This window comes from Stenella coeruleoalba (genome assembly GCF_951394435.1).
Source record: "Stenella coeruleoalba genome assembly, chromosome: 16".
Taxonomy (NCBI): Eukaryota; Metazoa; Chordata; class Mammalia; order Artiodactyla; family Delphinidae; genus Stenella; species Stenella coeruleoalba.
In genome coordinates this window covers 65,493,285-65,509,000 of record NC_137162.1, presented here as the reverse complement: position 1 = coordinate 65,509,000, position 15,716 = coordinate 65,493,285, and the positions used below count along the sequence as shown (strand labels likewise).

At 38.1% G+C, this 15,716-nt stretch overlaps 1 protein-coding gene across 13 annotated transcripts in view; it reads right to left on the bottom strand.

Moving 5' to 3' along the window:
* The window catches only part of CTNNA3 (catenin alpha 3), a 1,677,393-nt gene that overhangs the window by 156,809 nt on the left and 1,504,868 nt on the right, over positions 1-15,716 (bottom strand). For all 13 annotated transcript variants that reach the window (XM_079899786.1, XM_079899790.1, XM_079899787.1 and 10 more), the window contains one exon: positions 14,509-14,601. In XM_079899786.1, coding sequence (XP_079755912.1) covers positions 14,509-14,601 — 93 coding nt within the window. The remainder of the gene's footprint in view (positions 1-14,508; positions 14,602-15,716) is intronic.

Here is a 15,716-nt window from a genome sequence, read left to right as displayed (position 1 = left end):
TATCATCATCATCATCACATCACCATCATCATCAGAATAGGCAACTGTGATGCCTAAGGTATACTCATGTATTTTACAGATAAAAGCATAATTTGATAATAAACTTGGAAATGTTTTAAAACTGGGAGGATAACTTCATGCCACAGTGACTCCTCCATGGAAGGCTGTGTTAATTCCAACTTCCCTAAAAGTATACTTCAGGTACCAATTCTATGATCCTGATCTCCTAAAAGTCACATTTATCTAATTTCAAGTACATCGTTTCTTCTTAATTTAGTAGGCAATAGAAGACATGCTTATTCAAAAGCACATAGCTATGAAAGAGGAATAGGCATGCAACTTTAGTACAACAGGAAATTGAAGGAATTTTTAAAATTGACATTATTAAATTCAATTCTAGGAATGTGTAAAACTTCAAAGTTCCATCAGAAAGCCAGTAAAGATCAATTTTAAAAAGAACTATTAAAAAGGTACATATGCTTTACTGCTAATTTTAGAAGACATTCCTTTCTTTTAAAATTCTAACCTTCAAGTCAATTGAAACTATAAAAAACTCTGTTGCCACCTAGATTCTTTACTCTCTTCTGCACCCAGGATTTGCATGTAGAAGAGTTTGGACCTCTTATCCCTAGTGAAGCCTAAGAACTAGGAGAGAAGACTGAAGTAGTTCTGTCACTTTAAATTTCAAAGATGGGCTGATAGTAGCTGAAGAGCAGAGAGATCAAAACCTTCCAAACTGTTGCTTTGGAAACACATAATCTACACTTTACATGACAATCCCTTGGACTGATGAGGAGAAATCTGAGCATCTCACTGTGTCTACCTAGCCTAGACAGACAGCTGAATATTCTCAAGTCATAGACTTCTAGAACTTACTCAAGTTCTCTACTTGTACAGTGCACTTGCCATTGTTAGCGTGGAAGGTGAAAATTTTGTTTGCCAGGTGGTGATGTCTTCACATTTCTATTCTGCTGACTACATATCCTCTCTACACAGTTCAATTGCTATGTCTTAGATTGCAAGTTCTAAGTGACCCAGGACCATGAATCATATAGGCAAGTGCTTCGTGAACATTTCTTGGACGCAGATGACTCTTACCTTCCTTGGCAACAGTCTGGTGTGGTATTATTATATTTTGTGTGCCTATCTTAACATCCAATGCACCCAATATCCACTGATAGCCTGATTTCCTCTATCACCTTCCACTCAAAGAAACAACATAGACCTCATTTTATTTTCATACACAGCTTGAAAGTAGACCAGGGTGGGCCATCTACCTTGATTCAAGGGCTCTCTATCCATAAATTAACTACAAACCCATGAGAAGATCCATGCAAAGGGATAGAGGAGGGACTTTATTTAGCTTTGCCAATCAGGCTGGTTCTCTCCACAAATGTTCTGGAAAATCTGAAGAGAACTAATCAATAAAGTGAATGTTGCCAATCTGCAGAATTAGCAGAGGTGTCATAAATGTGAAACCATTCAACAGATGATGATGATGATGATGATGATGATGATGATGAAGGTGGCAATGATAGTGGCATTGGTGGCAATGACCATCATGATGATAGTCACCTAAGTCTGAGCAGTTAACTGCATCGTGTTGTACAAATATTAACTCATAAGCTTCACAATAACCCTATGATGTGAATAGATCCATCTAAAAAATAAGCAAACTGAGACATAGAGGATTTCAGTAACTTGCTGAATATCAACAGTTATAAGTGGCAGAATCAGGATTTAAACTTGGGAGTTTGACTCCAGAAATTGTGTTCTCTCTCTCTAAATTGTATTAGAATCAGAAAGGAGGAGACGTGTCTGGAGATGACATTTTTAAAAAGCTTTGTTTCTCACAAGTACATGAGCTTTATAGAGCCAATGACCCCACACCAGGGGAAATGTTTGTGTTCTATGCCCATTCATATTTACATGTGATTTTAACCAAGCCATATATATATACACATACACAAATATACATACCTCATAATAAGAAATACAGCCAGTATACCTCATTATAAGAAAAACATGTTTAAATTTATTTAAAAAAATAAAGGTAGGTTAATAATCACTCACTAATTAAAAATATGCATATAAACACACAAGATTTACAAAAAATGGGCAGAAGACCTAAACAGACATTTCTCCAAAGAAGACATACAGATGGCCAAGAGTCACATGAAAAGATGCTCAACATCACTAATTATTAGAGAAATACAGATCAAAACTACAATGAGGTATCACCTCACACAGGTCAGAATGGCCATCATCAAAAAATCTACAAACAATAAATGCTTGAGAGGGTGTGGAGAAAAGGGAACCGTCCTACACTGTTGGCGGGAATGTAAATTGATACAGCCACTATGGAGAACAGTACGGAGGTTCCTTAGAAAACTAAAAATAGAACTACCATACGACCCAGCAATCCCACTCCTGGGCATATACCCTGAGAAAACCATAATTCAAAAAGAGTCATGGACCACAATGTTCACTGCATCACTATTTACAACAGCCAGGACATGGAAGCAACCTAAGTGTCCATTGACAGATGAATGGATAAAGAAGATGTGGTACATATACACAATGGAATATTACTCAGCCATAAAAAGGAATGAAACTGGGTCATTTGTAGAGACGTGGAGGGACCTAGAGACTGTCATACAGAGTGAAGTAAGTCAGAAAGAGAAAAACAAATATAGTATATTAACGCATATACGTGGAATCTAGAAAAATGGTACAGATGAACTGTATAGATGAACAATGTAACTTTGCAAGGCAGAAATAGAGACACAGATGTAGAGGACAAATGTATGGACACCAAGGGAGGAAAGCGGGGTGGGCAGGGGAGGGTGGTGATGGTGGGAGGAATTGGGAGACTGAGATCGACATACATACACTAATATGTATAAAACAGATAACTAATAAGAACCTGCTGTAGAAAAAAAGTAAATCATATTTTTTTAAAAACCCAAAAAACCCAAGCTGTAGATTGAGGTACTTTAGCATGCAAAGGTAATTTTTATAATATCAATTTTGCTTTTGAGCTCTTTTTTTTTTTTTTTACTACCTTAACCATTACTTGATACACATTGTTTTTAACAGGAAAAGAAGTAAGCACATATATCATATTTCACCAGAGACTAATCATTCAGAATTATTTAATTTAGATACGTTAAATTTTCAGCATTAAAACAAATAGGACTTTTTCAATGACAACAATTAAAATAATGGGATAAAGGGCACTACTTTGTAGCCACATGTTCATCACAAACACCTATAAACTCGAGAAGGCAAAGAATCACCTGAACACTTTAGCCTCAGAAAATTTTTCCAAATGACTATTGTTTGGGTAATTATCTATTAAAACACTAGTTTTGAAACACAAGAATTATGTTATTTATCTTGCAGACAAACTTTTATTGGCTGAATATAAATGCTGTATCCAAAACAGTTACCCTCCTCTCCAGCTTTTTGCACACGTTTCTTTTCCCAAAACACACTTATGGTCAACATCATTCATCCACTTATTCACTCAGTAAATATTTATATAGCATATTTATTATGTGCCCAGCACTTAAGTTTGGGGAATATATCATGGGAAAAAGGATTAAAATTGTTGCCTTCATTGAATTTACTGTATAGTAGACATACTAAACCAACAAAGATGTAGTATGTCAGATAGTGAAAGGAAGTGTTAGGGAGAAAAACAGAGAGGGGAAGAGGTTTATATGGGGGTGGGGAAGGGACTGCAGTTTTAACCAGGGTGGTCAGTGGAGATCTTCCATCAAAGGTAATAGTTAAAAAAGCAACTGTATCAGAAAAGAGAAGATTTGGGGAAAATGAGGTCTGAAAGTAGAGGGAAACTAGACTTAAACTAAAATATCAGCTTCTTTGAGGGAAAAAAAAGTGGTCACCATGTAATATATAAAACTTCTCTATAAGTTGAGAAAGTTGTAAAATTGTAATATAAAGCTATGCATGTGAAATGAATTCCAGTCTGGTTTGCAAATTTCAAATCTGTCTACTTGACATCTTCAGTTGGTTGTCTAATAAGACTTTTAAGACTTAGATATATTCAAAATTAATTTCTGATCTTCTACCATCTCCAATGTGCTCAATTGTCTCCTCCAAAACGATATAAATGGTAAGTCCACATTCTCAGTTCTCAAGACAAAAACGTTGAGTTGTCCTTGATTCCATTCTCTCCCTCTCATACTCAATATCTAAGCTTCAGAGAATTCACTGCTTCACCCATCTCCATATATGTTCAATCAACAACTTTCAACCTCTCTATTTTTAAAACCACAGTCTCAGCCGCCATCATTTCTTACTTGGATAATAGTGATAGTTTTCTAACTTCCAGCTTTCTCCTGTACCACTACTCAGACTGTTTTCAACACAACATAAAGAAAGACCCCTTTAAAATAAAAGTCGTACGTCACTCTCTGGCTCAAAGCCTACCGTCTCAAAAGAAAAGCTAAATGTCCTACAATGGCTTTTGTGACCTACAAGATCAGGCCTCCTTTTTAGTCTCAGACCTCCCCTCACCTCACTAACACTGGCTTCCCAGAGCATTCCTTCCTTGAGGCTTTCCTGCTTGCTATTTCCTCTTCTATGAAAGCATCAATGAGTAGAAAACACTCTATTTAAAGCTTGATGGAAGGTTAGGTTCACTAACTAATAATAATGAAGATTAATTATTTCTAAAGATAAATAAGACAATTAGAAACAAGAGACAAACATACCAGGCATTTAAGATTAGTTACTAAGCATTAATTTTAACTGAGAACTTCCCAACGACCAAGGTAGGGTGAAATGTATATAGTTTAATGTAGTTCCACTGTCTGACAAGTGAGAGTATGTTAAGGTATTTGGTAACAATCTCTCCTGGATTGCCATTTCAAGAGCTATTTATTAAAATATTATAAAAGGTTTCAGATAAAATAATAACAATGCTTTAAGCTTTAATTTTCTCTGCCTACATTTTTACACAGTGACTTATAAAGTCAGAGGAATGACACTAAATTTCAATTCAGGTAAAGAATTTGTATAAAACGAAGTTGAGACTTCCAGGTACGACACTTCACTGTAGATACAGAAAGATAGAGCCTAGTGACCTTAGCACATAAAAATCCAAAATGAGTAAGTACACTGTCCTTTAGACTGCTTCTCAGCAGAAATGTTTGTATCATTAAGTCAATAGTGGCTAAGTATAAAGAAAACCTCTTGGAAATTAGGGGGGTCGAGCTCACCTTAAAGTACTTTTGTATTTGACGGAGTAAAAAAGGACAAAAGGTAGACAATTCAGACATGGGAAAAATCATAGCCTCAGGGATAGTTCTAACTACCAGGAACACAAGAATCAGTTTAGCAAAAAAAGAGAGTTTTTGGATTTGTATGCCTAGAGGGCCAGGAATAAGGAGGCACTGTGAAGGACTTTGGCAAGAAGAAGAACAATTAACATTTATACTAGCAGGTACTGGATAGTAGGGAGCCACTGAATACTTCAGAGTAGTGACCTAGCAATTTATAGTAAGATTTATCTGGTTCAAGTAAGTACAACTGTTGGAAGGGAGAAAGATCAGGAAAGAAATTAATGTAATCCCCTAGACTTAATCTATTGAAGACCTAGTGTACTTTTGAGGCAAGGTGGCTTACAAAAGGAAGGTGATCTTTATCTTTTTTCATCTAAATCTACCAGGCAGTGTATGAGGCTCTGTATATATAACGCTAAATGAGACAAAAACATGTTCTCTGCACTAATGAGGTTTACTTAGGTTTACTGAATGGAGGAAAAAAAGCCATCATGTAAGAAATTATACAGGTACAAGAAATGTCATGATATGGGAATCTCCATGTATTACAGATGGATGTTGGGAGGAAAGTACACTTGGACTTGCATTTCGATGAAGTCTAAGCTAATCTGGAATCCTAATGATAAGCAGGTATTTAAAGATGAAGGGGAAGACGGGGAGTTGAGGGAATTGTTTTCCTAAGAGAGGGATGTGAGGGGAGAGCCTGTGTCTTCTAGGAAGAATGATTTACATACAAGGGGTCAGGTTTGGAGAGAAAGTGGTGAAATATGAGGCAAAAGAGAGGAGCGGGGAGCAGATCCTGAAGTTCTCTTACATAGGGCATTGAGGAATTGGATGGGGAGACACTGAGACCTATAAGAGGTTTAATGCATGGTGATAGACGACAGATTTGCACTTTAGAAACATTACACGAGTTCAAGTGAGAGAATGAACGTTCACAAAGCTAGAGGAAAAAGACAATTTAGGAGTCTGCTATAGACAGACAATCTAGTGAGACACACCAGTGCCTGAACTAAGGTATTCACCAAGACAACCTTAACACTCCCCTCAGCTTGACTGAGCTTCAGACAGACTTTTTCCTGACTCTAAGCTCCTGACCTCCTTTTTCTTAGAGAATGTACTTTATAAAATGTAGAGCTGTAAATTCCTTCTCTGTCTCTTTGAGATGTAAATACCTTAATGCTTCTTGCCAGTTTTCCAACCCAGGACTACCTTTCTCAAGGACCTGGGAGCCATCCCTTTGAAATGTAACCATCAAGTAAGATAGAGCCCTAACTTCCAGTCTCTGTGGGAGGGGAGGAGCTTACTTTAGACGGCACCTGGCTCCAAATTATAAAAGTCCCTCCGGTCATGTAAATAGAGAAAGTTCACTTTTCCTTTGGGTAAAGTCCAAAGAGAACGTAGATGGCCTCCAAACCCCCTCACCCCACCTCTGAAAATTTTTCACCCCCTTGTTTCAGCAGAGTTGAACTCAGACTGAGTTCTGGTCTCTCTCCTCTATTGCAGTGGTCTTGAGTAAAGTCTTCCTTTCCTTTTTAACTTTGTCCAGTGCACATTTTCTTTGAAAGAAGTGATAGTGGAGGTGGTGAAAAAATGGACAAGTTCAGATAGAAGATAGTAAAACCAGCACTAATTGTATGATTAGCTGTAGGAAGGAGTAAAAAAAAAAAAAAAAAAAGATTCCCAGTTCAGACTTGTGCAAAAGAATGTACAGAAGCACCATAAGAAATATGGGAGTTGGGGTAGATTTGTGGGGTAAGATGATGCATTCAGGCTTAGAAACAGTGAGTTCCACAGGTGAGCTACATGAGGCAAGGAAACTTACAGGCCTGCAAATATATGCAGCCAGAGCTCAGGAGACAGGACTTGGCTCAAGTCATGTACCTCTATATAGGACATCTGAAACATTGGGACTATATGAGCATATCCAGGAAAAGTGGAAAACACCTGAGGACTATAGGGCTTACATCAAAACTCTAGTGAACCCTAATGCCTAAGAATAGAGAGGAAGAGGAAACCATGAAGCACTGAGAATGATCACCCAGAAAGGTAAGAGAGCAGCGTTACCACCAAATACACAATAGAAATTATAGAACCAAATGATGAGAACGTGCACTACCTAGTGCAGTGCTGCTGAGTAATGTCATTTCATCAAGGCTTACCAGACCTGTGCTTTTCATGGCAACCTAAACCAAATTATATCACGAAGGTAATGCGGTCATGTCTCCATATTCTGTATGGTAATTCAGTATAAATTTAAGTTATTGGGAGTGTATTATGATAATAAATAGGACCTATTAAAATGTTTCCGGGCTTCCCTGGTGGCGCAGTGGTTGAGAGTCCGCCTGCCGACGCAGGGGACACGGGTTCGTGCCCCTGTCCGGGAAGATCCCACATGCCTTGGAGCGGCTGGGCCCGTGAGCCATGGCCGCTGAGCCTGCGCGTCCGGAGCCTGTGCTCCGCAACGGGAGAGGCCACAACAGTGAGAGGCCCGCGCAAAAAAAAAAAAAAAAAAAAGTATTAAAATGTTTCCAATTCTTAAAATACACCACTCATTCATGGCAATTTTTCTCTTCTCATGGTTGAGGATATTCAGCGGACTACATGGTAGAAAGCAGCAATGAGGGTGTTCTACCATCAACATCATATTTAAGTGTACATGGCTTTTTTTTTTTTTTAATACCAAGAATCACCTCCAGTATTTTAAGATTTGATACGCTCCAATTCATTTGCTGCTGCTGACATTTTGGGGTTGTGTCAAGTAACCTAGCAACTGTTATTTCCCTCCTAATTTACTTCTATTTATAGAGCATATAGAGACTCAATGGCCTCAATGATATTCTTTAAGGCAGGGCCGGTTTACAAATTGTATGTTCTTAAGTGAGCATAAATGTTAAAGATAGGACAAATATTAGTCATTGAATTGACTACAAGTCACAACTTCTTTAATTCTGGGTCATCAGTAAATATGATGAATCTTTAAAAAGGTGTCATAACTTTATCATGCTGAAATATGATACGACTACAGCTGAAATTACAAAATTTTAAGTGTTTGTTTTTAATGTTATATTCATTAAATTTAATTTCAGCAATTAGAGACCACAGCATCAAATGCCTTCAAATAAAAATCTGGCCCTATTCAGCACTGTTAAATGAGTTCCCTTTTTCACTCCTTATCTATAAGACACTATGATCAAAGTTTAAATTGTGTAAGGCAGAACAGACTTTTTGATTTCGTTTTTAGACCTTACTGGCTTTCAAGCTGTTTAGGCAGAGGGAACAATCACTAGAACGTCTGTCCGTCATGGACAGGGGTAGAGAAAGGTGATTTTAAATGACTCCTTGCAAAACTGTCTCCAACATGCATCCTATAAAATATCAGGATGCTTTTTTTCTGTTTTTATGAGTATGTACCATAAAACTAGAAAATTCAGCCCCATATACCTTGCTGAAGGTAACTGAGGACTCTAAGATAGAAACTAATAGATCACCAAGCTACTATAATTCCACAAAGAAGAAAAACTCCCAGTGCAGGGCCAAGCATTCCAAAATCACTGAAGAAAATAAGAACTTGACAACTTTGGGGTAAAACTTTCTGTTCCTACTACCAAAAGTTCCTTTTTGTGATCATTATTTCAGTTCTACATTATGAATATAAAAGTGCTAGCATCATTAAGAATCATATTATACCATCTTCCTTTCAACCTTTTAAGGAAGTTCCAGATATGTCCCCCTGCTGAGGGAAAAAGAAACTTCAAAAGATTTTTGGTCATAGAGTGCTAAATATTTACCCCACGAAACCAGGAGACCAAAGCAGGCTTACATTGAAAGACTGAGAGATCTGTATTTACAAAGCTCCTTGAACTCCTCAAAAGGAAGTAAAGTATAACATTAGCACACACAAATCTATACACGTCTTGAAATTCATTTTTGTAAACATCAAAATTTATTGAGCATTTCCTTTGTGTGAGAAATGAGTTTTCATATATCTAATCTTCAAAAACAACTATAAAATAGACACTATTTTCTTCACCCTTACTTTGAGCATTTTTGACCCCCCTTTACCCATTTCTCCCACTCCATCTATTAGTAATAATAGGTATTATTATTATTATCACAATTTTACAGATGAGAAAACTGTAAGTTAGAAGTATAAACTAACTTTCCCAGGGTCATATGGATAGTAATTGGTAGAACCCTGATTTGAACCCAAGTTTATGTGACCCCAAAGTGCATACTTTTAACTTCTACATTATATTTATATAGCAGGGCCCAAAAAGGCAAGTCACTTTCTCACCCATTCTATTCACAAAACTCTTTCAATCCATTTTATTGAGTCTTTCTAAATCCACAGTTGTCTCCTAGGTAGGCTTGAGGAATATACTTTTAGCTACCACCCTACTGACACTCGCAATTTTCTGAGTATCTATGGCTACTGCTGCCCAAATTGCCCACAATAAACCAGGGAAAATTTCTAAAAATTAGAATGTTCCCTTTATTCAAATATCACAGAAGCCAATGTGGTAAGAGGCTGAGTTAGGAGTAACTGCCTCTGTCTCTGGATCCTTTGCTTGGAGACCCCAGATTGCTGCCCAAGAAATTCCTCCACGGTGTGATTCTACTTGAGTAGAATCCATCTCATCAGTGCAAAGTGGTCCACCAGGGAGACTCTCAGGGTCTGGGCATCGCTACATAGTTTCCAAGTAGTACCCAACAAACTGATTTTGTTATTGATGGGAGACTGCAGTATTGGGACAGTTAGAAATTTGTGAGACTTAAACAGATCTGATACTAAGGTTTATGGCCTTCAGTTTCACGAGTCATCTTTCTGTTAGAGGAATTACAATATTGACACCATGATATGGCTGTAGCGATAGTACAGCAATGAAATCTTAAGGGGTTATGAGATTCTACCCAAGTTTACAAGCATGCTACACTGGAAAGAGTGTGGCTGGTACCAGAAGACCTGGGATTTGGCCCCATTTCTATACGACTTGCATGAACTACTGAAACTCTTTGAGTCTAATTCCCTAATTAGTAAAATCAAGAAAAAATTACAAACCAAAACCCAGGGCTTTTGTTAAATAAGACAGCAATTTGGAAATATTCTATGAACTATAAAGTGTTAATGGTAAATGACACGCCTCTGTTTAAACAGAAAATATGGCTTAACTTATACTTAATAAAATTTTTAAGAAGCTTTAAGGATTTACAAAAAAATCTTATTATCAGTGAGTTTAAGAATTTTATTTTCTTAGTCTATTTTAATTTCTTTCTGAGTTTTTAAGATAAAAGATGTCTACTTCATCCTTGCTAAGGGCATGAACAGAATAAACAATGAGCTCTGACGAATGCTCTATAAACCTGTAGCAAACCCACTCTCCTGTATCACCATGGAATGCCTGATCACTGGATATAACCAGAGGATCAGTCCAGTGAGTATTCATGTATAATAATTAAGATAATCACTAATTTCCACCACTGTTCCCCTGCCACCTCATAAGGCATGCACTATTGGTCTTTCAGTATTTTGCTCTCATTGACTGTGGACTCTAAATCATTATTTGTTGGTTACAGACCTTTACAATGCCCAGTGGCATTTGCCACCAATGACAGCAGTAACAGATGATGTTGAGCCAAAGCTACTGGGAGTGAAATGCAGAAAGTAAAATGACAATAAATAACTGTCACTCCATTACTAAACAGTGCCTAAGATTGGTTCTAGTACATGTTCAATAGAGCAGAGCCTGCATAATCCCAGAACCAAAAAGGCATTTACTCCGCAGTAATAGCTGCAAATAAAAAGGAACCCAAACACTTGTCTTGTGCAGTGACAAGGAATTCTTCATTGAGAACGGCATAAGTATTCAAAAAATTCTCGACAAATTCCACTTCAGTATCTTCTCAAATTAACGGTATTTGGCAAATATGTCAAAAGGTATACTCTGGCCAGTGGACACGAACTTCAGGAAATGCTGGATAGAATACAAAGTCTCAAATGGCCATAAGACTGAACATATGGACTTCCCTGGTGGCTCAGTGGTTAAGAATCCGCCTGCCAATGCAGGGGTTCAAGCCCTGGTCCAGGAAGATCCCACATGCTGTGGAGCAACTAAGCCCATGTGCCACAACTACTGAGCCCACGCGCCACAACTACTGAAGCCCGCGCACCTAGAGCCCATGCTCTGCAACAAGAGAAGCCACCGCAGTGAGAAGCCTGCACCAACCGCAATGAAGCACGGCTCCCCGCTTGCCACAACTAGAGAAAGCCCGCCCCCCCAGCAACAAAGACCGAATGCAACCAAAAATAAATAAATTTATAAAAAATAAAATAAAATAAAAAAGACTGAACATATGAATATACTCTAAGTACAGGGATGCAATTATAAGAAATATGGGAATATTAGGGATATAAGATGCCTGGGAGAGAACATAAAACCTATCTAAACATGATCTTAGTTCTGGTCAGGTGATTTAGGTAGAGGACAGATTTGAGCTATCCTCCTTAGCTAGTCATATAAACTTCAGGTATGACAGCAGAATCTGTTGTGATAAACTCACAAGATAGATATTCAATAAGAGGGTGTTAGTGGAGTTAAGTTATCCAGACCGTACAATAATTATTCTTTAAATTTTTAAAAATTTGTACTCTTCCTTTCTTTCAGATTGCTGGAGTATCCTTTATTCTGTTCTCTTTCATTCCACCGATGATCTATCAGGTTTGTTGTGGTGGGGTTCTCTGTCTACTTTTTAGTAAAGGATTCATTCTGCTAACTCTATGTCCTAAGTAAACTGACATGGGGTAATCACTCAAGTTCTTAGTGTGGAAACATAATCCACTTATTAGACAAGTTATATAAATCGGGGCCTCAGTGATCTTATTAGTAAAACTGGGATAATAATAGCAGTATAGCATAATTAACACGATCATTAAATAAACAGCACATGCGATGTGACTACCTTTTCTCATTTTACCCCAAAAGCAGAGACTAAGAATGGAAAGTATCTGGGGGAATAGATTTAAGGAACAGAGCTAAGAGCCTAAGAATGAATCAGGAAAGAAAGGAGAGCCAATCCAAAGATATATTATCAAGCTGGTCACTGCTGTTGGAATTGGCTTGATCCCTTGGGGAACTTTTGGGGAACTGCAGAAAATGCAGTTCTATATAGTTCATCCAAGGAATGGAAGAGTATTGGTTAAGAGTTGTTCTGGGAGGTGTTAGTGCCTCACATAAGGTTGTGTATGTATTAGACTATCTGATTTGCTTCCTGAGGGATTCCACACAGCAATTACAGGAAAGCCTCAAGGCAGGAAGTGAATAAAATCCAAGCTATTTGGAATGTATAGGGGAGATTTACAAAAGCAGAGAGTGGCTGTGTTGAATATAATGTTGCTTCCAGTAGATTTGATGGTGACGGATCTCTTTTACTAGATAGTGGTAAGGGTATAGCCCACAAGCATTACAAATGAACTGGATTATCAGGAAACTGCACAATGGAACACAAAGCCAGGATTCAGAGCACTTTCAGGGTGATTGCCACAAGGTTAGAAGCAGTGGCTTCTATGAAAGGGTCTTAAGATCTGGAACCGTGGAGGTCATCAGCTTTATAACCACCATGGGCAAGTGGTCATTTAGCTGCTGTTTTTCCCAGAACAAAAATATAAATAATAATAATAAGAAGAACCTTCTCCTCTCAGCATATGAAGTTTATGAAACAGTCTCGTATGCACTGCCTTCTTTGGAGTTACGAACGATGCTGTGAGAAGGTGTAGTATTATTCTCATTTTTCAGATAAAGGAATTTGAACTTTCTAAATTTTAAGGTTCTTAACCCAGGTTTCATTGTCTACACGTGATAAGGCAGAATGAGAACTAGGGCATGTTTATATTAATCCTAGCATCCTAAAAGGTGCCTTTATTTTAAGAAAATTCCCTCCGATCAGTTACTTTGTGCGCCCTGACACACACGCTCCACCTCCAGTGGCCCAAGTGCATCAATCGTTCACTTCGCTGAAAGCGTAAGCAAAGTTTACCATTGCCAAAATTCATTTCCAATTCCATTGCCATTTGTAAGATTTTATCTCCTACCGAGAATGCCTACCAGATTTGAAGGAAACTAACTCCAGGTGCTGTGTGTCCCCTGGCTACTACAGGACTTATAGATCAAATAATCAGCAAGAAATAAAAACTCAAGATAACCAACATTTCTAATAAAACACAGGTACTGTGACTGACATATACCTGTTCTAGGCAATTTGAAAACACAGGACTGTCTTAAATTTATCTGTTTCATACATCTCCAAATTTTATGACACTGAATTAAACTAATTAAATAATAATAATGATGATGATGATAATAATACTATCGCTACTTAGTTCGTTCTCAATAATCATTATTGAGAACTTACTAAGAGCTAGGCACTGTGTTAAGTGCTCTAGTCATTAATTTAGTTGATTCCCACAGTAATCCTCATATAGAGAATACCATTAGTATACTTACTTTACAAATCAGAGAACAGAGGTAGAGAAAGGCTAAGTGAGTTCCCCAGTAACCCAGCAAGGAAGTGGCTGATTTAGATGTATTCTCAGGCAGTCTTAGCCACTATGCTATACTACCTGGCTTTCAGACTCAAGTCCTATAGTCTGTTCTCCAGTTGCAAGCTATCAATAGCTAGGAAATCAAACTTTCACTAACTCCCAAGCATTGGGTGTAAATAAAGTGAAATAGAACATCTCAGAGTAATTCAAAAATTGATGAACATCATTGGTGTGTGTGTGTGTGTGTGTGTGTTGATGGGGCAGAAGAAAGCATTGTAGAAAGGAAGAAAAGTAGAGGAATATTGCCTCAGAAGTTGATTCTTCTCCCCTAGAATTTCCAAGTATATTTACAACTTCGTGATTTCTCTTTTCTACTCTAAGCAAACAGGTACAAATTTCACTTTGATATTCCCATGACTGCTATAAAGACCAAAAGTAGCACGGAGTGATTCACTACCTAACCAGAAATGGCCTCACTGTGAGCTCTCAAGGTAGAGGAAATCATTCCCCTCATGACGGTGCTCCTGCATTCTAAGGCTCTTCTCCCTGTGCTTTACGAGACCAGCCCCAAATCCAGGGATCCCTACTGTGAGAGGCTGCCTGGATTGACAAGGAGAGGGCATGGCACACGGCTCTCCCCGCAGGGCGGGGACTCACCCGGTCAGTTTTCCCTTCAGTCTGAACACTGGTGTGACTGCGGACCTCGTGATCTTCTTCCAGGTCAGAAACATCCTCTAGTTCCTCTGGAGTCTATAAAAAGAAAGCAAAACACTGCTGGTGGAAATGCAAACTGGTAACCAGGCTGGCAGCACATCAAAAAGGAAGCACAGAGTTATCAATATGACCCAGCAACTCCACTCCTAGGCATGTATGTAAGCAGCTCTTCGTAGGAAACTGCCCTCAGTAGGAAGCCCCTTTCACTGTCGCTTTAGCAAAGCTATATTGTAACTAACTTTTAAAACAGGCACCTCCATGCTCTACTCATCTCTGGCTCAAGCACACCTTTCAAATCTTTTAATCACACGAAACGTTGCCTAACTTGTCTGATCTTTCCATAGATCAAAGAAGTAGAAATGAAGAATAAGTAATTTAACAAATGACCAAATCTCTTCCCTAGCTTCCCCTTCAGTAATCTCAAGAACAAACTGAGATTACTTCCTTTCTTCCCTTTAAAAGCTTTCAGGCCCGAGTAGAATCTTCGGAGGTGGTTTCTGGAGGATGTTGAATCCACCATCTCCCCAGATTGCCAGCGTTTTGATTAAAGCCACCTTTCCTTTCTTTATCTCTTGAGTATTCACTGTTTAAGTGGCTAGCAGCAGGACCCAAGCCATTCGATGACATACCCGAGAGAAATGAAAACATATGTCCACACAAAAACTTGTAAATGAGTGTTCATAGTAGCACCAATCATAAAAGCCAAAAAACATATCTAGTGATGAATGAGCAAACAAAATGTGGTAAATCCACACAATGGAATATCACTTGGCATAAAAAGGAGTAAGTACTGATACATGCTGCGACATGGGTAAACCTTCAAAATATGCTAAGTGAAGAAAGTCAATCACAAAATAGCACATTACTGTATGATTCTATGTATTGGAAACTCTAGAACAGTCAAATTTATAGAGACAGATGTTTGATTGGCTGTTTCTAAAGGAAGGAGTGGAGGAGAGGGTTGGGAGCAGTGACTCTAATGGGTGTGTGGTTTCTCTCTGGGATGAAAACAACGTTCTGCAATTAGATAGTGGTTATGGTCACATGATCTCATGAATATATTAAAACCACTAACTTTTGTACTTTAAAATGGTGAATTTTATGGTATATGAATTATATCCCAACAAATTTTGAAAGAAAAGGAAAGCAAA